Source organism: Dama dama, chromosome 14, assembly GCF_033118175.1.
Source record: "Dama dama isolate Ldn47 chromosome 14, ASM3311817v1, whole genome shotgun sequence".
Classification (NCBI taxonomy): domain Eukaryota; kingdom Metazoa; phylum Chordata; class Mammalia; order Artiodactyla; family Cervidae; genus Dama; species Dama dama.
In genome coordinates, this window is record NC_083694.1 from 50,748,932 (window position 1) to 50,776,671 (window position 27,740).

At 39.9% G+C, this 27,740-nt stretch overlaps 1 protein-coding gene across 8 annotated transcripts in view; it reads right to left on the bottom strand.

The window, feature by feature from the left end:
- PRDM2 (PR/SET domain 2) overlaps positions 1-27,740 on the bottom strand; it is a 132,487-nt gene that overhangs the window by 76,877 nt on the left and 27,870 nt on the right. For 7 of the 8 annotated variants that reach the window (XM_061160713.1, XM_061160710.1, XM_061160707.1 and 4 more), the window contains 3 exons: positions 20,901-21,018; positions 18,795-18,898; positions 7,659-7,811 (listed from right to left, as the gene is read on the bottom strand). In XM_061160713.1, coding sequence (XP_061016696.1) covers positions 7,659-7,811; positions 18,795-18,898; positions 20,901-21,018 — 375 coding nt within the window. The remainder of the gene's footprint in view (positions 1-7,658; positions 7,812-18,794; positions 18,899-20,900; positions 21,019-27,740) is intronic. The other variant, XM_061160712.1, reaches the window with a different exon arrangement.

The window sequence follows — 27,740 nt, forward strand, 5'->3', positions numbered from 1 at the left end:
AAAATCCATGAGTCCAAACTGACATGAATGAATGAACAGTCAAGTAAATAAGGAAAGCTTTTCCTTCAATAGATCCCAACTAATCAATGAAAAAGAAATAATGGAATTAGAAAATCACAACTAGACATTCATGACAGTAATAACTGATGCAGGCAAGAATCATCAATAGATGCTAAAATTAGTAGATGAAAGTTTGAGGAATAATATAGTATTTGCATGGTCTCAAAATATCTTCCCATAAACCATTAATGACCAAGTGAAAAACAGTATAAGTTGTCAACATCATATGCCTCTTGATACAATGCACAGAAAAGAACACAGCATCACCTCTGGAGATTTCTGCCCCAAATACATAAATGTGAATTAATCATAGTGAAGCTTAACAGAAGGCCAAACTGTGGGAACATTTCTACAAAATTACTGATCAGCTCTCTCAAAACTGAAAGGTTATAAAAGACAAAGACTAAGGTGCTGTCCAAACTAAGGAGACTAATGAAACATTACAACTGAATGCCACGGAGTTTTCTTTGCCTAAAAAGACATGATTGGAACAATTAACAAAATTTGAATAAAGTATGAAAGTGTGTTATTTTCTCAGTTGTGTCCAACTCTTTGGGACACCATGGACTGTAGCCCTCCAGGCACAGATACTGAAAGTGGATAGCCATTCCCTTCTCCAGAGGATCTTCCCCATCCAGGGATCGAACCCTGATCTCCCACATGGTAGGCAGATTCTTTACTATCTGAGCCATCAGGAAAGCCCCAGGAATACTGGAGTGTACAAATGAGCTAATAAAATACTGTGCTAGTGTAAGCTTCCTGATTTTGATCACTGCACTATACTTACGAAAGAGGATTGGATACCCTCGTTTTAGAGGCAGGAAAATTCCTGCCTACGATGAGAATTCCATCTATGATGTCAGCTTAGAAACAACATAGTTCTTCAACATACCTTCTATTCTAGATAAAGCCTTTGAAAGTAAATATTTTGTTTCATTCTTTGCAGAACTCAGTGATTATGTTATCCAAATTTTAAAATATTCTAAATTCTTTAAGATAAAAGAACAAGCCACTGTTTCCTTTGTTTCCCCAAGGATGACTAAAACTTGTTTTTGTCTTTAAACCAATGTGTTTTCCTTTCTTGAATCAGTTATACCTAAACCAAAAAAATAAAACATGTATAAAATTATATAAAACATATAAAACTTTAATGCATTAAAATATCCATTACCAATGCCTTTTGGCACCCTTATGAGATAACCTGTTTCTGTCGAAGGAATGAGCTTCTGTAAGTCAACTAATTCTAGTTCCAAGTGTATAGTATGCTTCTCTATGTTTTAATTACAAGTCACATATTTATGAAATGGTAAAGTGATATATATATAATCACTTGAAGTGATTAGAGTTTGCAGAAATATGTAGTGTTAAATAAAACCAAAGTAAAAAAGAACATGAAAAGGAGTGAGGAAAAATCTATCACCCATTTAATCCTAAACAAAACAGCCTAACCAGAACACTGGCTAGAAAAACCCACCAGACATCTTTAAGATTCATCCTCGACTCAGCCCAAGTGTTCACATTTATTCCACTTCAACCTTCTGCAAAGTACTAACTGTACTAGCAACAGGAAGAAATTGATAAATATCAGAACAAACTCTACTTAGGAGGGTACTCTTGTGTAGATGCTAAAAACACAAAACATCCCAATATCTGTCTTTACCACTAATACAAAATTTCTAAATGCTTAATGAGCTGGTGAGCAGCTAAATTAGGAGCAACCTGATTTGTTAGCTATTGAACACCCTTCAAAATTGTAGCAACTGAGACAATCATTATTTTATTGAGCTATATGCTTCCCAATTTAGTTAAGACAGCTACACAAACAACAGGCATTTATGAAGGGGAAAATAATACACCTTTTAAAATCAACGACTGCTTGAGTTTCTACTGTACTGTTTATTTCTTCTGCACTACTAAGCACATTTAAGGTTTTGTAAGAAAATTTATGTCCCTAGACATGGGAAATATAAACCCACATTTTAAAACATAAAGTCAAAAGTCCAAACAAACTTTTTAAAAAATATATTTTGATATTTAACAAAAAACAACAACAAAAAGACTTTAAACTTGTCCTTTGGGTTCTGACAGGTTCTATAAGAGTGCTTACAGAATTAAGCACTCTCGTCTATGGCTATACCACCCTGAACATGCCTGATCTCGTCTGATCTCGGAAACTAAGCAGGGTCGGGCCTGGTTAGTACTTGGATGGGAGAATTAAGCACTCTCTCTTCTCTAAATATTAGTAAATATAACCAGGCAATTAGCTACAGGCAATAATTTCCACCAATATTCCTGACACTAGGACAAATTAAAAGAAATACTCCAGAATTATGAGAACACACAAATGCTTACCCACCTACAATCTTATCCTGCAGCATGATCTTCTAAAAAGTCAACAGTCAGACAGACTCAACTCTCAAATGGGTAAACAGAACTGAAGACTAAAACTAGTTTCCATACAAGCCAGAAGCCCCACCCCTAATCTGATCCTGACCTATCTCACTAGCCTCATCCATCCACCATTCCTCTCCTCACTCCAGCCAAACTACCTTTTATTCCTCTTATAAAAAAGAAGAAAGAAAGAAAAACCAAACAGCCGCTGGCCCCCCATTTAGCTTACTCCCACTTCAATACCTCTGCTTCTACCAGGACCCCTCTTCCTGAAATGTTCTTCCTGTAGAAATCTTCTCATGGCTGGCTCCATCTCATGGCAGCACCAGGAGGGAGGAAGTGTGTCCACATTTGGTCTTTCGTGACCTACCAGAGCTAAAGCAGCTCCCTGACCATCTGGTCACTCCATCACATTATATTATCTTCAGTGCACTTACTGTTCTCAGAAGTTACCTTGTTTACTTGTTCACCTGTTTATTATCTGCCACCTCCTCCATGAACTGGAAGCTCCATGGGACCAGAGACCATGTCAGTTCAGTTCATTACTACAGAAGAATACCTGCTATGTAGCAGACACTCAGCATTTGCAAAATTAATGCAGACATAGAGGAAAACAATAGAATAGGAAAGACTACAGATCTTTCGAAGAAAACTGGAGATACCAAGGGAACTTTCATGCAAGGAAGGGCACAATAAAGGACAGAAACGGCACGGACCTAACAGAAGCAGAATAGATTAAGAGGAGGTGGGAAGAATACACAGAACTGTACAAAAAAGGTCTTCATGACCTGGATAACTGTGATGATGCAGTCACTTCCTGGAGTCTGAAGTCAAGTGGGCCTTATGAAGCTTTACCATGAACAAAGCTAGTGGAGATGATTCAATTCCAGCTGAACTATTTCAATCCTGAAAGATGATGCTGTTGAAGAGATACACTCAATATGCCAGCAAATTTTGAAAATTCAGTAATGGCCACAAAGAAGGGCAATGCCAAAGAATGTCCCAACTACTGTTCAATTGCACTCATTTCACATGCCAGCAAGGTAATGCTCAAAATCCTTCAAGCTAGGCTTTAGCAGTACGTGAACCAAGAACTTCCAGATGTACAAGTTGGGTTTCAAAGAGGCAGAAGAACCAGAGATCAAATTCCAACATTTGATGGAGCATGGAGAAAGCAAGGGGATTCAAGAGAACCGTCTACTGCTCCACTAACTATGTTAAAGCCTCTGACTGTGTGGATCACAATAAACTGTAGAAAACTCTAAAAGAAATGGCAGTACCAGACCACCTTACCTGTTTCCTGAGAAATCTGTATGTGGGTCAGGAAGCAACAGTTAGAACCAGACATGGAACAATGGACTGGTTCCAAATTGGGAAAGGACTACAACAAGGCTATATATTATCACTTTGTTTATTTCATTTCTATGCAGAGTACATCATGCAAAATGCTGGGCTGGATGACTCATAAGCTGTAATCAAGACTGCCGACAGATATCAATAACCTCAGATATGCAGATGATACCACCCTAATGACAGAAAGTGAAGATGGAACTAAAGCCTCTTGATGAGGGTGAAAGAGGAGAGTGAAAAAGTTGCTTGGAACCCAACATGCAAAAAACGAAGATCATGGCACTGGATTTCATCAAGTCATGGCAAATAGAAGGGGAAAAAGTGGAAGCAGTGACAAATTTTATTTTCTTGGGCTCCAAGGTCACTGCGGACGATGACTACAGCCATGAAATTAAAACTCTTGCTCCTTAGAAGAAAAGCTATGACAAACCTAGACAGCATATTAAGAAGCAGAGACACCACTTTTCTAGCAAAGGTCCATATAGCCAAGGCTATGGTTTTTCCAGCAGTCATGTACAGATGTCAGAGTTGGACCATAAAGAAGGCTGAGCAACAAAGAACTGATGCTTTCAAACTGTGGTGTTAGAGAAGACTCTTGAGAGTCCCTTGGACAGCAAGGAGATCAAACCAGTCAATCCTAAAGGAAATCAACTCTGAATATGCATTAGAAGGACTGATGCTAAAGTTGAAGTTTCAATACTTTGGCCACCTGATGAGAAAAGCCGACTCACTGGAAAAGACCCTGATGCTGGAAAAGACGGAGGGCAGGAAGAGAAGGAGGGGACAGGAGGAGATGGCTGGATGGCATCACTGATTCAATGGACATGAGTCTGAGCAAACTCTGGGAGATAGTAAAGGATGGGGAAGCCTGGCATGCCACAGGCCATGGGATGCAGAGTCAGGACACAACTTAAGAGACTGAACAACAACAATGAAGAACTGATGAATAGTGAATGAATGGAGAGCAGGCTAACAATTAATCCTCAGGAATTTAAAACAGTTTTTAATCATATTACAAACAAAACCAGTGTTGAGATTTCTCAACTATCCAGTTGATAGCTGAGAAGGTGATACAGAGCCCAGAAGAATACCATCACATGTTAGTTATTTACAAAACCTAACCCATAGAAAGCTTAACCTTGCAGAATATAATCACTAGTAAAAGAATCTAAAACACCTGATGTGTACTTGAGCAAAATCAAAGGTCAGGATTGGAGGAGGTCTACAAAGATCAGAGCTACATTACTTCCAACAAAGAAAGGTAAAAATGATAGTACAGCTATTTAGTAACACTTTTGAGTACTTAGGTTAGACAAGGAACTCTTCACAGAATCTTGCACATGCTGGCTTGTTTAATTTTCATGACTGTATTATTAATGCTCAGCTTCCCCGATAGCTCAGATGATAAAGAATCCGCCTGCAATGCAGAATACCTGGGTTCGATCCCTGGATCAGGAAGATTCCCAGGAGAAGGAAATTGAAACCCACTCCAGTACTCCTGTCTGGAAATTCTCATGGACAGAGGAGCCTGGTGAGCAACAGTCCATAGGGTCGAAAAAGAGTCGGACATGACTTAGTAACTAAACAACAACAACATTATTAATTTTACTATTACATCCATTTTTACAGATGAGAAAATTAAGACAGAAGGTGTAACTTCTCATGCTTCCCTGTCTTCTTCCCTGTGCTTCTCTCGAAGGCAAAATCTGCTCACAAGGCAGTCTGCTCCAGAGTCCCTACTCCTACTAATGACACTATTGTGCCTTGCCAAAAATAACAGCTACCATTTATTTAGTACTTATCACGTGCTAGTACTCTACCCACAATCACCTATGCAGTCCTCTTGATAACCCTCTGAGGTCAATATATAATTATCTGTATCTTACAAACAAAGAAACTGAGGCACAGAAAGTGACTTGCCTAAGGTTGCACATCCGGTAAAATCACAGTGACTTGCCTTGGGTCTCAGAGCAAGTGAGGATTTAATCCAGGAGTCTGGCTCCAGAGTTCACTCCCAAACACTATTCTCTCTTGCTTCTCAATGGTTCTTGGCTTTGCCATCAGAGATGAACACATCTCAACTTCAAGTCTGATGAATGCATTGCCAAGTGTCCCAGCATCTCCTTGGGCTTCCTCTGCCCTGGAACCTCATTTCCACTCCCTTGACTGTCTCATATGCACCCTTCGGTATTTCCTCTCCACCAGGATTCTCCTCACTGATGTAATCAGATGTAACTTCCACTTTAAATAAATTTGAGAAACAGAATGAATTCTTGAATCAAATTGTGAATCCCATTTCAGACTCCAGTGTAACAAAACTGTACAGTAATGCCTACTAGGAAATCATGGCAGAAAATCATCCAGCAGAAAGAAAATGGGAAAGAAGGTTATAGAAATTTTAAATAAGAAAGTACTACAAAGAAATATTTCCTGAAGGAACTAGAAGCAAGAATGTGGGTTTAGATGAGAAAAAGGACAAACCAACTGGCTAAAGGCGACAGGGAAAAATACAAAGGAAAGCAAAGGAAAACTAAACAGCTCTAAAGATAACTTGCCAAGTTCTAGTGCTAGACACAGTCAAAACTCAGCATGCTGCAAAGATGACCATCATCTTAAATGCCTGCCCATCAAAGAGTTTTCAGCTCCACGGAGATTTAAGTTTTTTCAAAGACTAGCCTGCAATCTATGTCATTTTTAATGGAAGTAAATGAATAAAGAAAAACCTGCCTTGCAGCAATTTTAGCAAACATATCTAATCCAGAAAGCAAAGAGCAACAATCCTCTCTCTTTACAGCTTCAAGACTCAGCCTTTGGGAACATTTCCGTGTATGATGAGTGCAGATTTGCCTTCCAGGAGAACATGGAAATGAGGGAGACAGATGTGGGCTTGCTTGTTGCAGAGATAACAACCCTTCCAAATTCTAACTTCCCAGAATGTACTCAGTGACCTCTGACCGCACCACAAACTCTAAAAAATGATTTTCCTCTTATCTCCACTATTAACGTGTCCAAGTATAACTTTAGCAGAAGTAAGAAACATGTTCTGTTTAATTTTCATTCTGAATAAAATTCAGGGAAAAGATGGGGCTTCCCTGGTGGCTCAGTGGTAAAGAATCTGCTTGTCTAGGCAGGAGACACGGGTTCAGTCCCTCATCCGGGAAGATTCCACATGCCATGGAGCAACTAAGCCCGCATGCCACAACCATGAAGCCTGTGCTCCAGAACCCGGGTGCCACAACTACTGAGCCCTAGCGCTGCAACCACAGAAGACTGCATGTGCTAGAGCTTATCCTCTGCAGCAGGAGAAGCCACACGATGAAAAGCCTGCACTGCAACTGGAGAGCATCCCCTGCTCACTGTGACGAAAGACAAGCTTGAGCAGCAACAAAGACCCAGCACAGCCAAAAATAATAAATAAACACACTTACATTAAAAAGAGTTAGGCAAAAGAAAAGCTAATCTAAAGCTACACTAGACTGAAGACTAAGAATGTGTTTTCTGTTAACAGAGAACTACCAGAGCTGTTGAGAGTTTTGTACAGTTAGATAAACTGGCCCGTCAGACAGTTCCCAGTGCATTTGTGTCTTAAGAGAAGTATCTGCCACATGCTTAACTCATCAGTATCAATAAAGATGCCGTATGTAATTACTTAACACAATCTTCATGCTTTAGTGCCCTTCCTCACATAAGCAGTGGCAACTGTATAATTAAAACACAGACCTTTCAGGGTGGTGAATCCCGTTCAAATATAACCCTTTCAAGGTCTGCAAAGTTGTTACTGATAGCCATGACTAATGACAGCATTTGCAGAAATGCATGTAGAATATCTAACAGCAGACTAATTCTAACACTCTTACCTTTAAAGTTTTATAGTAAATGGCCCTGTTGATTTCCAGTGGAAATAAATTTTGCTCTTCTCCTGAGCAAGCCCAATTCACATAGCGCAGCCAGTTCCCCTTCTCTGGATCGGTGGCATCAATGCACATCCATCCCAAATTTGGGTAGTAGACCTTCGATGGGGGAAAAGGACAGCTGTTAAAATAGGGTATCTTTTAAATGTTTTCATTTTCAACTTCTAAGACAATTCCTGTTCATTATATGGAAGTACTCCATAAAGGATTTCACATCAACAGAATAAGCAGCATAAAAAAGGAAAATAAAAATGAAAACTGAGGTCCAAAATGACACAATCCTCATTAGTTATTTTTTCTATTTGGGTGTAATTTTCTTCTCCTAAACTTTATGTGCTATATAATAAGTGTGCTTGATGGTCTCCAAATCCTTCACAAACATGGACACAAAGCCTAACGATAGCTCTCCTTCCCATATAACAGGGATGTGTGAGCCTGCAGCAGTGATCCCCAGTACCCGAATGCCCTGAGCATCCTGGGCTGTTCAGCCATTTGAGAGTGGCGGTCCAGTCCTGCTGGGGTCCACAGCTCAGCAGGTGCCTCTGCTACAGTGCTGACAGAAACTTCAGTAAGGAAGCATGCAGTGTGAACCTCCATGTGGGTGACGGTGTGATGCTTCTTCTGCAGACTCTGTTGACTTTAAACACTTCTCTACCCAGAGAATCTGTATTCTGGGAAATATCAGCCTCCTTCTGAAACAAGACCAAAATCCCGACCTGTCTTTGAGGAGACAGATCAACTCCACACTTGCAAGACAGAAGCCCTCCCTGACCATCCACTCTCCATCAACTCCTCCTCCTAGAGGCCTCTGGCTCTCATTCCTTCATTTAAAAAGAGTCTATTGAGCAGCTGTTTCTTACTTTGTAGATACACACATATATACATACATCTATGTTCTACTTTCCCAAATTTAGACTGTAAAACACTTGATTAGGTACTGAAATAGAATCAATTGGTGACAGTCTGTCGGAAACAAAGCAAAAGAAATGAGTCTTCTACTTTTTCCCTTGCAAGAAAGGAGAGAATCTTGATGCTTCCATTTCTTTCCTACAGTCAAGACCATCACCACTCAAGTCTTCTTTTCACGTTAAACACTGTTTGTTTACTGCAGGTTTCTTTCCTTCAGGAACAAAGCCCCCACCCTTGGCTCCTCTGGGCATGCCTGTGTCTCCCAGTCCAGGACTGCCAGGGAGGCGCCCAACATACTGGCCATGAACAACACTTTCTTCCTGCTAGGGGTTAGACGTCTGGCATAATGCTGCAGGCTTTCCACACTATCTCATTTAACCTTATGCATCAGTTTCATTATTACCCCTTTTTGCCACATGTGGCAATTAAGGATCAAAGATTATATAACTTTCCCAAAGTCACTCACTCAGTGAGTACTAAAGATGACCTTAATCCCAGCTCTGCTTGACCTCTATTTATCAGTGCCTTCCTTGACCATCCCAGCTAAAACTATGAAGCCTTCTCTTCCCATCAGCACCCCCAGTTATCTAGTCATCTCCTGATTTTTCTTGATGGTACTTATGCTCTTATTTTCCTACTTAGTAACTGTTGCCCCACACCAGAGTATTAGCTCCATGAGAAGACATTTGATTCACTGTAGTACCTCTAAGACCTTGCCCAGTGCCTGGCAGAGTAGGCTCTCAACAAATAACTATGAAATTAATGAAATGATATTATCATATACAAATGTATAACTGTCATCATTTAATGAGCACCTATTATGTGACAGGGATCATGCTAGAAAGTGCTTTGCAGTTACTTTATTTACTCCCCACAAAGTGTCAAAGAGAGTATTTTCACTATCCTGTAAGTACCCACAGTGAGTTTATTCAGCAGCTGGTTGTTTACTATAACACCTCTCTGCACCACCTAAAAAGAGGCTATACAGGTCACATTTGACTCCTTTTCAAACTCACTATCACACTCACTCTCAGCTCGCATACAGACAAGCAGGCACACACACACTCTTCACCCTTGAAAACAAAGAGAAAGTGCAGGCCCACATGGTATGTGTAGAAGAGACAGAATCACAATACAAAACTTAAACTTTACACACCAAAGTAATTTAAGGTGCTTTACTTTAAAATGCTTATGAGAGAACTTTTGCCAAGTTTGCCAGTATGATAAAATAACAAAAATGGGAATATTTAGTTGGTCTTTTAAGAGTGTCAGTCCATACTGGTTACTTTTTAATAACTTAGGGATGAAAAGTCTTGTTTTGATTTATCATAGGAGCCAGCAGAGTTCCCACACACTCCCACACACATAATGACACAGCTACAAACACTGCAGAGATGGTGCTGGAAAATCCCACACAGTTAAAGGCAGCTGGAAAGAAGTAACAAGAGTCTACTTACCACCTGGAGGATAACAATAAGACTGTGCTGGAATTTCCTGGCTGACAGGTCAATAATGACCCTTGCAAAGAGCAAGGTGTTCCACTTGAGTAAGGTTTTTATAGAGCTCATTTTGTTACAAAGGAGACTAAGGAATCTACTAAGTCATACTTAAACTAAAATGCTCAATTTTAGCATACTAACGCATATATATGGAGTTTTAAAAGATGGTAACGATAACCCTATATGCAAAACAGAAAAAGAGATACAGATGTACAGAACAGACTTTTAGACTCTGTGGGAGAAGGCGAGGGTGGGATGTTCGGAGAGAACAGCATTGAAACAAGTATACTATCAAAGATGAAACAGATCACCAGCCCAGGTTAGATGCATGAGACGGGTGGGTGCTCAGGGCTGGTGCACTGGGAAGACCCAGAGGGATGGGGAACACATGTAAATCCATGGCTGACTCATGTCAATGTATGGCAAAAACCACTACAATATTGTAAAGTAATTAGCCTCCAACGAATAAAAATAAATGGAAAATAAATAAATAAATAAAATGCTCAATTTTATAGAAAAGATGAACACTTCAGTTTTTTTAAATGTGCAACTAGTAATTCACAAAGAAATACACATGGCCAAAATCTCAAGGAAAAAAAGTACATTTACCTAATAATCAAAAATAAGTTAATTTTTTAAACTCGCAAAATGGTTAAAAATTGTTTTTTAAGGAAGGAAAAAAAACACACAGAATTAGAAAGCAGACATTCTCCCAAAATGCTGATCAGAGAATAAATTGGTATCTTTTTTTTGGATCAAACTAAGCAATACTGACTAAAGAACTTTAAAATGCACACACTTTAATCAGCATATACACTTGTAGGAATTTATTCTCATGAGATATTGGGCAATCACACCAAGATGTATATACAAAGATGTCCACAGCAGTGTGGTTTACCATAGACTCATTGTGAAATGGAGAACACCACAGATTAGCTTAGTACGGTAATATTGGAATATAGTGGAATACTAAACAGAACTCAAAAAATACTGTTGTATGAATGACTAACTGACTCATGTGAAACTTTTACTTTCTGTAATCTTTGTATTTCTTAAGAATTTTCTCAGTAATAAACAAACATTATCTCTATAATTAGGAGAAAACGATGACCAGAAGATGTAGAAATATAAATAATCAGTAGAAAAGACAGTCATAATACACTGATGACTGAATAAAGCCATTTATAAAAAGTATATTTTAAACATATGAATATATGAAGAGGAAAATGATCTGAAATCTAAATGCATGAATATGTTAATAATGGTTTCCTCAGAAAAATGTGATTCTTCATAATTTTCATTTTCTCTCTTCTGCTTATCTGAATTTTCTACCTTCCCTCCACTTATTTAGTGTAATCTCTAAGTAAAAAGGGAAGAGGGTAGCAGAGCAAGCTAGGAAGGCAGCCAAGCTCTGCTGAATGCTAAGCTCAGACTCCCATCCTCTTCTCATCACTGTCACCTTCATCATCACACACACATCTTTAAAAAAATATGTAGCCTTCTCATTTACACTGAGTCTCACCTTTAATTGGAACTGGGATGAAAATGTGTTTTCATGCAATTTCTCCCTTAGTTCGAATTCCAACTGGTTTCCAACCAGACTTAACTTCAGTGACTGATACACAGAACCTATCTCTAAAATGTGACAGAATTATGCTCAATATATGTGCAAGTTACGAGACTGCACATGTACCACCACACCATGAAGTCAGGGTGGGGAAAGACAGGGAGAATGAGACTCCTGTCCTTTCAGGTAGAGACAGTGCAAAGACAGGTCAAACTCACACCCCAGCTCTAACTCAACAATGTTACATAACAAATCTATGTTCACATCCTTATAAGGACCAAGAAATACTCAGCTGACTTGATCCTAAAGAGGGATACTTCCAAATAATCAATAGTTTTTCCTCTCTAAACAGTCTCTGTTTACAAAGCAAGGGTACCTGATTATGTACTATTATAATTTTTACAAGTTGACTTTCAAATAGACATACTCTACTTGGAGAGAAAGAAAAGCAAGCACTTCTACACCAAGCATTATTAACCTTTACAAGAACCCTGTGAAATATTAGCAAGCCCCTTTTATAAACGGGGACACTAGGGAAAGATGGTCGGTAATTTTACTAGAACAGTGAAGTCACTAAAAGTCAGAAGTGAAGAAGTGAAGTGAAAGTCACTCAGTCGTGTCCAACTCTGCAATCCCATGAACTATACAGTCCATGGAATTCTCCAGGCCAGAATACTGGAGTGGGTAGTCCATCCCTTCTCCAGAGAGGTTCCCAACCCAGGAATCAAACAGAGGTCTCCTGCACTGCAGGTGGATTCTCTACCAACTGAACTATGAAGGAAAGTCAAAGTCAGGATTCAAACCTGGTTCTCTCATCTGCCTGCATTTCTGTTTCTTTTCTCTTTTCTCTTTCCAATTTCCTCCTCCCATCCTTAACCTTCCCTAGGTCATCAAGGCCTAACCTCCTTTCTGTCCCTACCACTAAACAAACTAGCTATTAACTCACTGTCAAACAGAATGTAATTCTCACATCACTCAAATCCCATTCAACTGAATCCAATCATTTCAAAAGCCATAAAATAATGTAAATTCATATTTGAGTACAAGCATGTTCAGTCACTCAAAGTGGGTTGACATTTACTATCATTCCAACACAGGGATCGAACCCATGTGTCCTGCATTGCAGGCAGATTCTTTACCACTGAGCCATTTAAAAATTTCATATAACCCTAGAAATCGTACGCAAAATGTTGTGTGTTTATATACATTTGTATATTTGCTGGGGAGATTTTCAAAGGGGGCCACAAAATGCCAAAGACTAAGAATCTCTAGGTAGACTCTGCTAGTAGGAAGATCACTGAACAGGCAACCATGAAACCTGGGCATCCTGACTTGGGGTCTCAGACCCCAAGCAGGCCACCTGCTCTCAGATCTGTCATCTGTGTAAAGATTTAGGGGTGTTTCTAGTATTCTCTATTCCACAAACAAAAATCCCCACAGGGTACTGTCATTCATCTATATAATACCACAAGTATTACATGCCAAGCTCAGTGCTCCAGAAGTGAGGACAGTGCCTGTCACATGGTAAGCTTAACAAAGAGGGGTTAAATAAGTAAATAAACTCTCAATTTTCTCCTTGCACCATAACAAGCTGTCAATCTAGTTACAAGTTCACTTATTCAGAAAGATGGCTTAATTCTCTGTACTTCAACATCCCCACCCTCCTGAAGGTACTAAGAGAAGAATAAGACTGGTGCAGCAGTTTATATGACAAACAACTCTATGGCTAGCCCACTTTTAAGTAACAAGTTCAAAATCTTTGCACTTCTATTAACCACACTGCTTCACAGTTAACCTAAGACCCCAGACATCACCATGTTCACTCCTTCTCTCTTACACACACAGACAAGGGCTCAGCAGACTTTATGCAAAGGGCCAGGAAGTATTTTCAGTTTTACAAGTCATATGGTCTCAGTCACAACTGCTCATCTTGGCCACTGCAGGGCAAAAGCAGCCACAGACAACATGTAAACAAATGAACATTGCTGTGTTCCAACAAAACTTTATTAATGAACTGAAGTTTGAATTTCATATACTTTTCATGTATCACAAAACACTTGATCTTTGTTTAAACCACTTGAAAATGTAAAAACCATTCTCAGCTCTTGGACTGCAAAAAACAGGTGGCAGGCTGGATATCCCCCATGAACAAGGTCTTTTCTTAGGACATTCTGTGTGGTTTAGAAGTTGGAAAGAAGCAGTAAGAGCTGAGTGGTACTTTCTGACAAAACGTTCTACACAATCAACTGGTTGACTTCTCTACTCTCTTTTATAGTTTTGCTCCATTTTTAAATTAGAAATACTCTGAAATTAGAAGAACTAAGATAGCAAAAATTATGAAATGTGCTTGTTAGTATCTGATCGTAACAGTGCTGAATGATAAAAAGTATGCTTTCACTTCTGAAAAAGAAAACTGTTCAATATTTAAAGTCTCCTCATTATACAGAAATAATTTCTCTATCAATTTTAATTGAAATGCAATTCTATTTCTTCTCTCTACCCTCTGGACTCAAAATCTGTTGCCTGAATAGTAACATACAAATCAAAGCAGTGGACTATCAGTTTTCATTGATAAGAAAGGGGGGGGGGGACTATCAAAAAATATCAATAATACTGGTTTTAAAAAGCTAGGAAGGAATATTCACCCCTGGTAGCTATGTAAATTAGTATAATCCCTTTGGAGGTCTGTTAGGAAAATTTACCGAAACTTAAAATGTACATAACTTTTGACTCAACAATTATACTTCTAGGAATTCATCTTAAAAAGATAACCAGACAAGTGAGCAAATATGTATATATAATTAGTTTCATACTTCGAAGAATTTGGGTTTCTCTTTTAATATTATTGAAGTAGAGATGACTGACAGTGCTGTGTTCATTTCTGCTGATACAGCAAAGTGATTCAATTATATACATATGTATATTCTTTTTCATTATACTGAATACAGTGCCCTCTCCCATACAGTAGTACCTTGTTCTCTGATCTTATACTAGCATCTGCTAACCCCAAACTCCCAATCCTTCTCTCCCAAAGAATTATTAATATCATGAAAAGATTAAAACTACTTAAATGTCCACTAGTTTAACAGTGGAAGGATACAATGGAATTCTAGGTAGCTATAAGAAATAATGATGTGGACAAGCATTTGACGTGGGATGTACATTTGACATGTACACATCTACAACATATTAAGATTAAAAAAGCATGTTACAAAACTGCATGTTACAAAACTATACAGTTTAATCTCAACTGTGTGTGAAATGTCTAGATATGGTGTTTGTATAGGTGCCTGTGTGAGAGAGACAGAAGAAAAACAGAGGCAAAGAAGCAGAGTTAAAAGAATGCACACCATGATGTTGACAGGTGATTTTTACTTTCTCATTTATAATCTTCTGTTTATATTATTTCACAATGACCATGTATTACTTTCATAATTTAAAAAAGACTTATTAGAAGGTAAAACACCATGAGTGGCCCCTAATGTAAACCATAGGCTCTAGGCAATAATGGTGTGTTCACTGTAACAAATGCCCCATTCTGGTGGAAATGAAGCCAGTGAGGGAAGCTGTGTGTGCATGCCTCATGCAGGTGGGGGGGAGAAAGACATATAGAAACTCAACTTTCTGTCCAATTTTCCTGTTAACCTAAAGTGCTCTAAAAACTAAAGGCTATTTTTAAAAAGACATATTAAAACATGTAAACAGTTCAAAAGTTCTGTTCATTAGAAACAATCTGAGCCCCATAGAAGTGGATGTGAAAGGCTTTAGAATACTGTACATTGCTCAGTGTGTGTGTGTGTATGTGTCTGTGTGTGTGTGTCTGTGTGTGTGCTTTAGAATACTGCACATTGCTCAGTGTGTGTGTGTGGCGGGGGGGGGGGGGGGGGCATGCTGGGAGGGTACATGAAGTCCAGTATTTGGCCTGCCAGCAGTTCCCCACCAGGAACTGTCCACAGAGTACTCTCCTCTTTCCAGAACCTGACTGTTCCATGCATTCACCCTGAGGATACTCTCCTGTTATTTCTGATATAATAGCATGCTTTCAGTGGAAACTTAGAGGACTGAAGGCTGCATAAGATAATCAAGGGCTCAAGAAAAGCAATTTAATACTTTCTCATAGATTAGCTTTAAAATGGAGTTCTAGTGGAGGCAAAAGACCAGGCTGCTAAAAGATAAACTGGTCTTAAGGGGCTTTAATGGAAGAACAAATGCCAAATGAAATTTTAATGATAAGCAGTATCTGTGACATTAAGAGGAGGCATTCTGATACAAGTCAGAGGATAACACCACAGTTAGGATAAGTTAATAGGAAAATACTATATTTTACCTGGATTTTTATTTTCTTTATAATAAATACATACATTATAATTTTTGCTTCCTATACTTTGCCAAATACATACTTCCACATGTGTATGTCAAATATATCTATTTTAACATGGCAAAAAGGTTTAGAGGTTTCTATGTGGAATATAGACCTCACAGTTGAAACCATCTGAATGACATCCAGATTTTTTTTTTAATTGCAGGGACGAAAACCCAGCCTTGACAAGAACTAAATCTTTAAACCTGACTAACAAGAACTGGCCGGAGAAGGCAATGGCATCCCACTCCAGTACTCTTGCCTGGAAAATCCCATGGACAGAGGAGCCTGGTGGGCTGCAGTCCATGGGGTCGCTAAGAGTCGGACACGGCTGGCCAGCTTCACTTTCACGCATTGGAGAAGGACATGGCAACCCACTCCAGTGTTCTTGCCTGGAGAATCCCAGGGACGGGGGAGCCTGGTGGGCTGCAGTCCATGGGGTCGCACAGAGTCGGACACAACTGAGGTGACTTAGCAGCAGTAGCAATAAGAACTGACAGTGTTATAAGGATTCCCAACTATGGCAGAACATAAGGAGAAGTATCTTAAATTAACAATGGGATGTTAACAGGAAAAACTGAATCTCTAATATCTAATATATCATGGCTCCAAATTATACTTTTTAAACAAGCTACTATAAATTCATACTTTAAGAATTTCAAGGCAAATGAAACCTAATTTACAAAAGGCACTATTAGTAATTTATATAAAATGCCCAACAATATCAAATTGTTATGTTGAGTAAAGCAGGTACCACAAACTTAGGTTTAATATTAATGACATTTGTTCAACCTTAGATACACACAGAACTAGAGTACGTGTTTTCTGGTTCCTCACCAGGATTAATGCTAACCTGACAGAGCATGTTTGTTGGTTTCCCTTGTGAAACTTCTAAAATTAAAAATACAATTTATTTTGGAACATAACTTTGTGGTTAAGACATTTTTTAAGCATTTGGTCATTATCTCAAATAATTAAATTTTTTTTTTTGGTTGGGCATTTTTTCCACAAATACAGCACTCTCTTAACTCAGAAGTTGTGAAATAACAAAATAATTACTCCCAAGGTAAATCATCATTTCCTAAGTCCCCTTGCATTAAATATCACTATATTTATTATAAGGGATTCAGAGAAACTCTCAAAATTACTGAGAAAAACTGTTAGAATTCTCAAGGCAAGAAACACTGTTCACAGCACTGAGAAAAACAGCAACATACCACAGACAGACAAACGCCACAGAACTTCTTGACGGAAACTGTCTCCAGACATTTCCCAGGTGAATTTTATTTTTAGGCTTTTATATGTTTACATGTGAAACAGATGTGATTTCCACCTAAGTCAATCTGACAGGAATGCTTTTCCTCACCACCAAAAAAACTCTGGCTTTCAAGGAAGTCATGCCACTGAGTTCTACAAGAACCTGAGGAGTTTCATGGGGGCTCCTGACCTGATTTAAATTTAACAGAAATGCTTAATTCATAGCCAACTCTTTAGGAAACAATAATAAAATATTTTATCTTCACAGCTTTCTTCATGAGATTATTTTTTATTCTCCCCATTTTTAAATGGAGGGTTTTAGGGCCCAAAGGTTAAGGACCCTACCCAGGTCACAAAGGCAGGATTTGAACCCTGGCTCAGTCGGTAAAAGAAGCCAGCTGCAATGCAGGAGACTGACTACAATACAGCCAAGCTAGGTTCGATCCATCCAGGTTCAACCCCTGAATGGGGAAAATAACCCTGGAGAAGGAAACGGCAACCCATTCCAGTTTCTTGCCTGGGAAATCTCATGGACAGAGGAGCCTGGCAGGTCCATGGGGTCGCAAGAGCCGGACCCAGTTTAGTGACTACACCACCACCACCAAACCAATGAAACATTTCTAACTGCCTCACTGTCAGGCAGCAGGACACATGGAGATTGTGGTTCTGCTCTGACAACACTCTCAGCACGTGGGCCCATGAGGGGAGCTACTCCCTCTCGTCTAGACAGCTTCCCTGCATAAGAAGTGTGTGAACACTCCCCATCTTCCAGGATCATTGAGAGAATGTGAAACGAACAGAATGAAAGCCTTTCTAAAAAGTCAAAGCACTATACAAACATGGCCTCTCAGGTGGCTCAGTAGTAAAGAATCGCCTGCCAATGCCAGAGACGCACGTTCGATCCCTGGGTCAGGGAGACTCCCTGGAGAAGAAAATGCCAATCCATTCCAGTATTCTGACCTGGGAAATCCATGGACAGAGAAGCCTGGTAGGCTATAGTCCATGAGGTAGCAAAAGAGCTGGACACTACTTAGGGACTAAACAACAACTATATAAATACACAGTGTGCTAAGTATGTCCAACTCTGAATGTTCCAGCAACACACAGATTACTTCCTAAATGACAGAAAAGATCCTAACTGTGCTTTATTGATATTAGTGGCCACCTTGGTGTGTCTTTTACTGGTGTTCATCTGCAAGCCTATAAAGTGGCAGACCAAACTCTTGGCTGCAAAGCAAAGCAAAGCAACCTGAACGAGGCAAATAAAACTCCAATTTGACATTTATTGTTAAGGACAGCAAAGCACTTTCAAACTACAAATGTAAACAGCAATATGTATCCGAGGAAACACATTTTCTATTAAAAATATTCTTTAAAGACCATGTTAAGTTGATTGATTAATTTCAGCAGGTCAAATCCTGAGAAGATAGAATGAAATGTTTAAAAATGTACTGAACTCTGATAAGCAAAGGACAAGGATCATTTCTTACCTCCCACATGTATACATTATTCTTAACCTGAGATCTTTTTTTCTTGTCACCGACAAATGGCCCAAACTTTTTGCCTTTTAAAATTGGTTTAGTGGCCCAGACACCTAGAAAATAAAACCAGTAGTTTCACAATGCATTGTGGTTATTTTAAAGACTAAAGCACCAAAAGCAATTCAGTTTCACAAAATACTGAAAAGACTAGTCACCCTAAAAGCAAGACAATGTTAACTTAACTGAGATCACAGAAAATCAAATTAAATCAAATATTCAAAGGGGATTTGTATTTTTCTTCTTAACAGTCTTCTGTATTTTCCTAATAGCCTGTAAAGAATCTATATTGTTTTGTAAGTGGGAAAGATTATTTTATGGGTTTTTTTAATCTTTACATATAAAATTACCCAGATAGCATAATCACGAACACTTGGAGAAGAGATAATCACAACAATTAAGAGAAAAAAATATCAAATGCAGTAAAAATGCAAAGTTCCTCTTTCTCCTTTTCTACAGATTTCAAATTGTAAAAAAAAAAAAAAAAAACAAAAACCCTTAAAGGGTTAGAAACAGTGTCCTGTAGTAAATATTTTTGAAGTTTGTTTGCTCTCTGCTCTGTTTTCTGAAAGCTTAAACAACTCACTCTTCAGAGTTTAAAACAACCAAGATGTATGCTTCTTTGTGGTATTCTCAGGGGTATTTCTATATTCTTCACAGTGACCATAAGGCAATCAAGATGCAGAAGCAGTGGGTAAAACAGCAGGAGACACCCTAGTCAGCGGACCCAGTGCCAGGGTGTCTCTTACTGACAACACTGCTTTGAACACGTTCCCTTACCTTCTGGGCTCAATTTCCTCATGTATAGATGAAGGGTGTGGTCTCAGCCAGTGGCTCAGCTATGATGAACTAATTCCACCACCTCTAAGTCTGCTATGAATCCCATTTGATATCCCAGCTAATAACTAATTAGTGAAGAGAAAAAATCAACCACTTTCATGAACAAATTACTCACTGAATAATTTTCAACGAGAATTAGGAAAAGCATTTATTAAAAGTTTATTCACACACATATGAAGAAAGCTGAGTGCCGAGAAATTGATGCTTTTGAACTATGGTGTTGGAGAAGACTCTTGAGAGTCCCTTGGACTGCAAGGAGATCCAACCAGTCCATCCTGAAAGAGATCAGTCCTGGGTGTTCATTGGAAGGACTGATGCTGAAGCTGAAACTCCAATACTTTGGCCACCTCATGTGAAGAGTCGATTCATTGGAAAACTCCCTGATGCTGGGAGGGATTGGGGGCAGGAGGAGAAGGGGACGACAGAAGATGAGATGGCTGGATGGCATCACCGACTCGACGGGCATGAGTTTGAGTAAACTCAGGGAGCTGGTGATGGACAGGGAGGCCTGGCGTGTTGCGATTCATGGGGTCGCAAAGAGTCGGACACGACTGAGCAACTGAACTGAACTGAACTGATACACCAGAATATCAGAACATCTTTAAAAAAAGGAAACAGGACATAAACATGATTTCTTCTAAGACTGTACTCTTAACTTTTATAACTTATTTCCTTAGCCTTCTGTCTAAAGATTAGAACACAAAAACAAGACTCAATACAAAAAAGCTTGGCTATACTCAACAAGAAGTCCTAGCAAGAAGCATTGGGACACCCTCATTATTCACTCAAATACCCACTGAGGTCCATGAAGAGCGTCAGTTACTGGAGGCATGAAGATAAATAAGAAATGAAGGCACTCACGATCAATCCAAGTGATGGATATGAAAACAAATACAAAACAATGAAATAAATATAATACCATCATCACACTCAAATCACAGTGAAATCACAGGCAGAAGCAATACGTTCTGCGGGAAGAAGAGCCCTTGGGGAGACTCAGAGGAAGGGGCTGCTCAGGCTGAGTCGCAAAGGAGGGTGGGTGGGTGTGAGGGTGTTCCTGTCCACCCTGGATTCTTAACTGGAAAACAAACTCTTCAAAACAAGTCAGAGTATAGATGTGTTGCTTTTGAAGTGAGCTGCCCACCTCAGAAGCCCCCAGAGGAAGCCTGGCCACAGCCCGCTCTCCCTGCCCTCTCCTCCCCTGACCCCAGCACTCACCAATCCGAGTTTTGTCAACAGCAGATGGGAATAGCCTCACTTCCTCCGGAAGTCCTCGAAGCACATGTTCAGGTACCTCGGCCAGGGTCTCCACAGCTGCCACAGGCTCAGCTGCGTTCTGCAAGTTAAGAAACAGAAGGATAATAGCAGAAAGAAGGAAACTCAGTTCTCTTTTGACTTATTTTTTTTTCTGGTCCAATAAACAAATATGCAAAAATGTAAGTGAAACCTAAAGCTGGCAAGCCAGACTAAAACGATGATGTCAAGCATTTTAGGAGGTGCTTTTTTGCTTGCTTGTGAATCTCCAAAGGAAACCACTGTAACCTTCAAGCATGTCTGTGTTCATCTAGTTTGCTCCAGCCACCTGTGACCATTTAAAAAATATGTAAACCTTCAGCACCATACTGTTTTAACCTCCCACAGAATCTGGTAGCAAATTACATCTTAAGCTTACTTTTAAATCAAAGACTACCATCAGCATCTTAGGATGTTAAAAAAAAAAAAATTAACACTCCCTATTTAAGTGAACACTTTCGGCACATGCTGTAAAGGCCATGCCAGCCAGCTGGACCCCCGTCCCATCCATGCTTTCATTCCTCCAGCAACAAGGGCGTGACAATTTCCAGCAAGAACACTACAATTTATTTTGGGTCCTCCACGGAAGTGTGACCTTTCCAGCAAACAGTACTATACCACCATACACCAAGCAACTAAACAGAAACACCCCACAAAATCACACAGTCTCAGAGAAATAGAGAATTTGGAAATTACTAAGTATATGTGAAAATTCATTGTAAATACTAAATAAGATTTCTATTAGATATGTATCTAAGGGAATAGAAAAGAAATAGAAATCTAAGGGAATAGAAAGGGGAGAACCAAGTCAACTCACAGATCATGACTGTTATTCTAAAAAAAACTTTGAAATCAAAGGAAAATCAGGTGGCTATTAATTAGCACCACATAGACCCTAAAGAACTAATGTGCAGATCACGACCCTGCTAAGAATGATAGGTTTTGTAGTCTGAATGTTCTTTATTTCACTTGGCAAAGGGAAATATTTCTGAAGGACTTTCAAAGTAACCAACATAGGCAAAGAGCAAAGTGTAAGTTTAAGTCACTCAGTCATGTACAACTCCTTGCAACTCCATGGACTGTTGCCCGCCAGGTTCCTCTGTCCATGGGATTCTCCAGGTAAGAATACTGGAGTGGGTTGCCATTCCCTTCTCCAGAGGATCTCCCCAACTCAGGGACCAAACCTGGGTCTCCTGCATCACAGGCAGGTTCTTTCCTGTCTCTCTGTGCCACCAGGGAAGCAGCAAGCTCCCAGATAAAATGACTAATTTTCCCCAATGAAGATCTTGTAGTTTTAAGAATGCATTGTGCCAAAAAGAGAGTATCATTCAAATTTCTGTACTCCTAGCATTTCAACTTAAAAAAAAAATCAACAGGCTGCTTGGAAAGAAACAGATCCCAGAACAACAAGGCAAGTCATTGTGAAGGTCTACTCTGCTATTCTGAGTTGGAATGTGCAAAACCGGGCACGTAAGGCCTGGGGACCACTCTCTGGGCAGGACAGATGTGACGGTGCGTGCGCTGCAGCAGCACACACACTTCCATCCTGCTGGATTAAGCCTTGGTCCTGACAGTATCACCAAGCACAAGTTCAACACCTTCCTAAACATGGGAATATCAAAACTGCCCCAGAAAATGATCTCATGGTAGTTTTCAGTAGCTAAAGTGTGAATAAATTTAGCACACAAATTTCTCACTCTAAATACAGTGCTTTCATTTAAAAAAATTTTTAATCTATAAACCGGAATTTCGGAAATGTGACCACATTTTTCAAGAGGGAAAAGGTATTACATTGGTAACTGATATCCAGGCTACATAATAATTACTTTTAACATGGATAAATTAAACAATATTAACAAGCCATAGCTACAGTCATTAGCACACAGCCAGTTAGTATGGTACGTGGGAATTTCCTTCCCCTTTTTCAGAGTGGACCCTAGAAAAGATTTTAAAGGCTGTGACACCATCTAACCTTCCCAGGAACTTTGAAAAGACAGTGTGTCAGCTAACTCAAACTGATAATTCCAGGCACTATTACGATACTACTAGTGATTTAATGTGTACTGGAACTTCCTTGGGCCTCAGTGCAAGGCACTGTGCTAACCATCTTGTGAGCAAGGCAGAGTTTACCCCAAACAGCCTAACAGGAAGGCCCTGTTAGTGTCTCCTCCCAGCTCCCTGCCCCACCACCACACACACAGAAGAGGAAATTGAGGCTTAGGGAAGTGGTCCAAGCTGCCCAAGGATAGGAACTGAGTCTCTGTCTGTCTATCCCCAGAGCCCAAGCCCGTAACCACTATGATGTTTACGGTTAAAATTCTGCTGGATCGGCTTTGAGGTCCTAATGTAAAACACGGTGACTCTGGTTGATAGCACTGTATTACAGAACTGAAATTGCTAAGACAGTAGAACTTAAATGCTCCCTCCTCCTCCCAAAAAGAAAGAAAAAGAGAAATATGCAAGCTGATGGGTGTGTTAATTAACTGGACAGTAGGAATCCTTTCACAATGTGTAAGTCTATCAAACCACCAGAACGTACACACAGCTTAAATATCTTACAATTTTGTCAATTATACCTCAGTAAGGCAAAGATTTCAAAAGGAAAAGATTCCGCTGGAATACAGTCTGACAACTTCTGCCTTAAAATCTCCAAATTTCCATAGAAATGTCAATAGGAGATGGCAACCTAAGGCAGGAATGGTCATCCCCACAGGAAATTTGTAACTTGAGTCTAAGTTGGAGACCATCTAAGTTTGAGACACCTGGGAATATAAAGGACTTCAGCAGAAGTACCACAGGAAAAAAGAAACAAGAAAAATTCCCATATACATACATACTTGCCTTCAACAAATCCATGGTTTTTAATTTGGGCTCCTTTAGTTAGAAGAGGAAAGCTTTTTTCCTGTTTATTTTAGTATCCTTCACAAACTACAACAGGGCTCAACTAAAACCCGAGGACCTCATTCCAGACACTGGCCAGCACCAGGGCCTTCCTCTCACCTCTCCGGCTGTCGGAACCTCCACTGTGGTGCCTACTGCTGGAAACTGTAGGGAACATTTTTTAGGAAGTAGAAGGAGGTAGGATGGCTTGCCTAAACAGAACCATCCTCTCTCCTCCTTATTGTTCCTTCACAGCTCTCACCACAATTTTAAATAATTGCTTGTATAATTATGTTTACTGTACCTCCCCCATCAGACTGCAGGGAAGACAGATGGTGTCCACCTTACTCCATGCTCCATTCCCAATACTCAGCAGCAGACCTGAAACGTTTGTCACTTAAATACTTGAATGAATAAGTGATTCTTGCAAGCTAACTTAAACTTTTTAGAAAAAAGAAGGCTAGGAAAGCACAGCTGAGTCAACTATCTGAAAGCATTTTCTCTATGCATGCCTGAATTTGAGATAGGTATTCTGGGTCAATGAAAGGATCCTTTTTTAGAAAACGTGGCAAGCTCTCAATTTCAAGCAACCACTTGACAAGTAAACCTTTGGAACAAAAGCATATTTAAAAGAAAATTTCACTTCCCAACATATCCATAATTGGAAACTGGGATTATATATATATATACACACACACATACATATAATATATATTAGATGTAATACCATACTCAAAACAGGGTCACCTTGGTTCGTACACTAAAGAATCACAGTCCTGGGACGACTACTCAGGTTGATTTTGTCTAAAAGAAACTGGGGTGTCTCAATTTATTACAAGATTTCTGAGTCCGTTCTGTGGGCCAGGTAATGTTTTAAGCATCACACAGGCCTCAATACTGTGTCACCCTAGTGAAGAAGATGGACAAAATTAAACAAAGACCTACAGTGCTTGGTAGCTACTGATGCTCTGGAGAGAAATCAAGCATGAGAAGAGGACACAGTGAAGGGAAAAAGGGTGTATTTCAGACAGAGTGCTCATGGGAGACCTCTCGAGAAGCAAGAAGGAAACTGGGTGACAACATGTGGGGAAAACAGGCCAGGAGAGGACCTTGCTGAGACAGGAATGAGGGTGGTAAGTTCAGGGAACAGACAGGCAAAGAGACCTACGCGTCCAGAGCAGGGCAGGGGACAGCAGAACGGCCAGGGCTTTGGCGGGGGAGTGAAGCAGGGTAATGCCACTGGAGAGACAGGAACCCCACAGAATGAGAGGGGCAGCAACCAGGTTGCACACTCCTCCTTCCAGAGGGGCCAACAGCCTCCCAGGACCCCATCTCTGCTGTCCCAGGATCAAGTCCAGTTCAGTCCAGTCACTCAGTCATGTCCAGCTCTTTGCAACCCCATGGACTGCAGCACACCAGGCCTCCCTGTCCATCACCAACTCCCGGAGTTTACTCAAATGGCAACCCACTCCAGTGTTCTTGCCTGGAGAATCCCAGGGATGGAGGAGCCTGGTGGGCTTCCGTCTATGGGGCCGCACAGAGTCAGACACGGCTGAAGCAACTTAGCATCAACAGCAGCAGCAGTATGTCCATTGAGTCGGTGATGCCATCCAACCATCTCATCCTCTGTCGTCCCCTTCTCTTCCCGCCTTCAATCTTTGCCAGCATCAGGGTCTTCTCAAATAAGTCAGTTTTTCGCATCAGGTGGCCAAAGTATTGGGAGTTTCAGCTTCAGCATCAGTCCTTCCAATGAATATTCAGGACTGATTTCCTTTAAGATGGACTGGTTGGATCTCCTTGCAGTCCAAGGGACTGTCAAGAGTCTTCTCCAACACCACAGCTCAAAAGCATCAATTCTTCAGCGCTCAGCTTTCTTTATAGTCCAACTCACATCCATACACGACTACTGGAAAAACCACAGCTGTGACTAGACAGACCTTTGCTGGCAAAGTAATGTCTTTGCTTTTTAATATGCTGTCTAGGTTGGGCACAGCTTCGTCTTTTAATTTCATGGCTGCAGTCACCATCTGCAGTGATTTTGGAGCCCAGAAAAATAAAGACTGTCACTGTTTCCCCATCTATTTGCCATGAAGTGATGGGACAGGATGCCATGATCTTAGTTTTCTGAAGGTTGAGTTTTAAGCCAACATTTTCTCTCTCCTCTTTCACTTTCATCAAGAGGCTCTTCAGTTCTTCTTCACTTTCTGCCATAAGGGTGGTGTCATCTGCATATCCGAGGTTATTGATATTTCTCCCACCAATCTTGATTCCAATTTGTGCTTCATCCAGTCCAGCATTGCTCATGATGTGCTCTGCATAAAAGTTAAATGAGCAAGGTGACAATATATAGCCTTGACGTACTCCTTTCCCGATTTGTTACCAGTCTGTTGTTTCATGACTGGTTCTAACTGTTGCTTCTTCACCTGCATACAGATTTCTCAGGAGGCAAGTAAGATGGTCTGGTATTCCCATCTCTGGAAGAATTTTCCAGTTTGCTGTGATCCACATAGTCAGAGGCTTTGGCATAGTCAATAAAGCAGAAGTAGATGTTTTTCTGGAACTCTCTTGCTTTTTCAATGATCCAACAGATGTTGGCAATTTGATCTCTGGTTCCTCTGCCTTTTTTTTTTTTTTTTTTTGATTGTTGATTTTATCTTTATTTATTTTTTAATATAAATTTATTTATTTTAATTGAAGGCTAATTACTTTACAATATTGTAGTGGTTTTGCCATACATTGACATGAATCAGCCACGGGTGTACATGTGTTCACCATCCTGAACCCCCCTCCCCATCCCATCCCTCTGCGTCATCCCAGTGCACCAGCCCCGAGTACCCTGTTTCATGCATCAAACCTGGACTGGCAATCTGTTTCATATATGATAATATACATGTTTCAATGCCATTCTCCCAAATCATCCCACCCTCGCCTTCTCCCACAGAGTCCAAAAGACTGTTCTATATATCTGTGTCTCTTTTGCTGTCTCACATATAGGGTTATTGTTACCATCTTTCTAAATTCCATATATATGCATTAGTATACTATATTGGTGTTTTTCTTTCTGGCTTACTTCACTCTGTATAATAGGCTCCAGTTTCATCCACCTCATTAGAACTGATTCAAATGTATTCTTTTTAATGGCTGAGTAATATTCCATGGTGTTTATGTACCACAGTTTCCTTATCCATTCATCTGCTGATGGACATCTAGGTTGCTTCCATGTCCTGGCTATTATAAACAGTGCTGCGATGAACACTGGGGTACACGTTGTCTCTTTCAGATCTGGTTTCCTCAGTATGTATTCCCAGTAGTGGGATTGCTGGGTCATATGGCAGTTCTATTTCCAGTTTTTTGAGGAATCTCCACACTGTTCTCCACAGTGGCTGTACTAGTTTGCATTGCCACCAACAGTGTAAGAGGGTTCCCTTTTCTCCACACCCTCTCCAGCATTTATTGCTTGTAGACTTTTGGATACCAGTCATTCTGACTGGTGTGAAATGGTAGCTCATTGTGGTTTTGATTTGCATTTCTCTGATAATGAGTGACGTTGAGCATCTTTTCATGTGTTTGTTATCCATCTGTATGTCTTCTTTGGAGAAATGTCTGTTTAGTTCTTTGGCCCATTTTTTGATTGGGTCATTTATTTTTCTGGAATTGAGCTACAGGAGTTGCTTGTATATTCTTGAGATTAATTCTTTGTCCGTTGCTTCATTTGCTATTATTTTCTCCCAATCTGAAGGCTGTCTTTTCACCTTGCTTATAGTTTCCTTTGTTGTGCAAAAGCTTTTAAGTTTAGTTAGGTCCCATTTGTTTATTTTCCTCTGCCTTTTCTAAATCCAGCTTGAACATCTGGAAGTTCACAGTTCACGTACTTTTGAAGCCTGG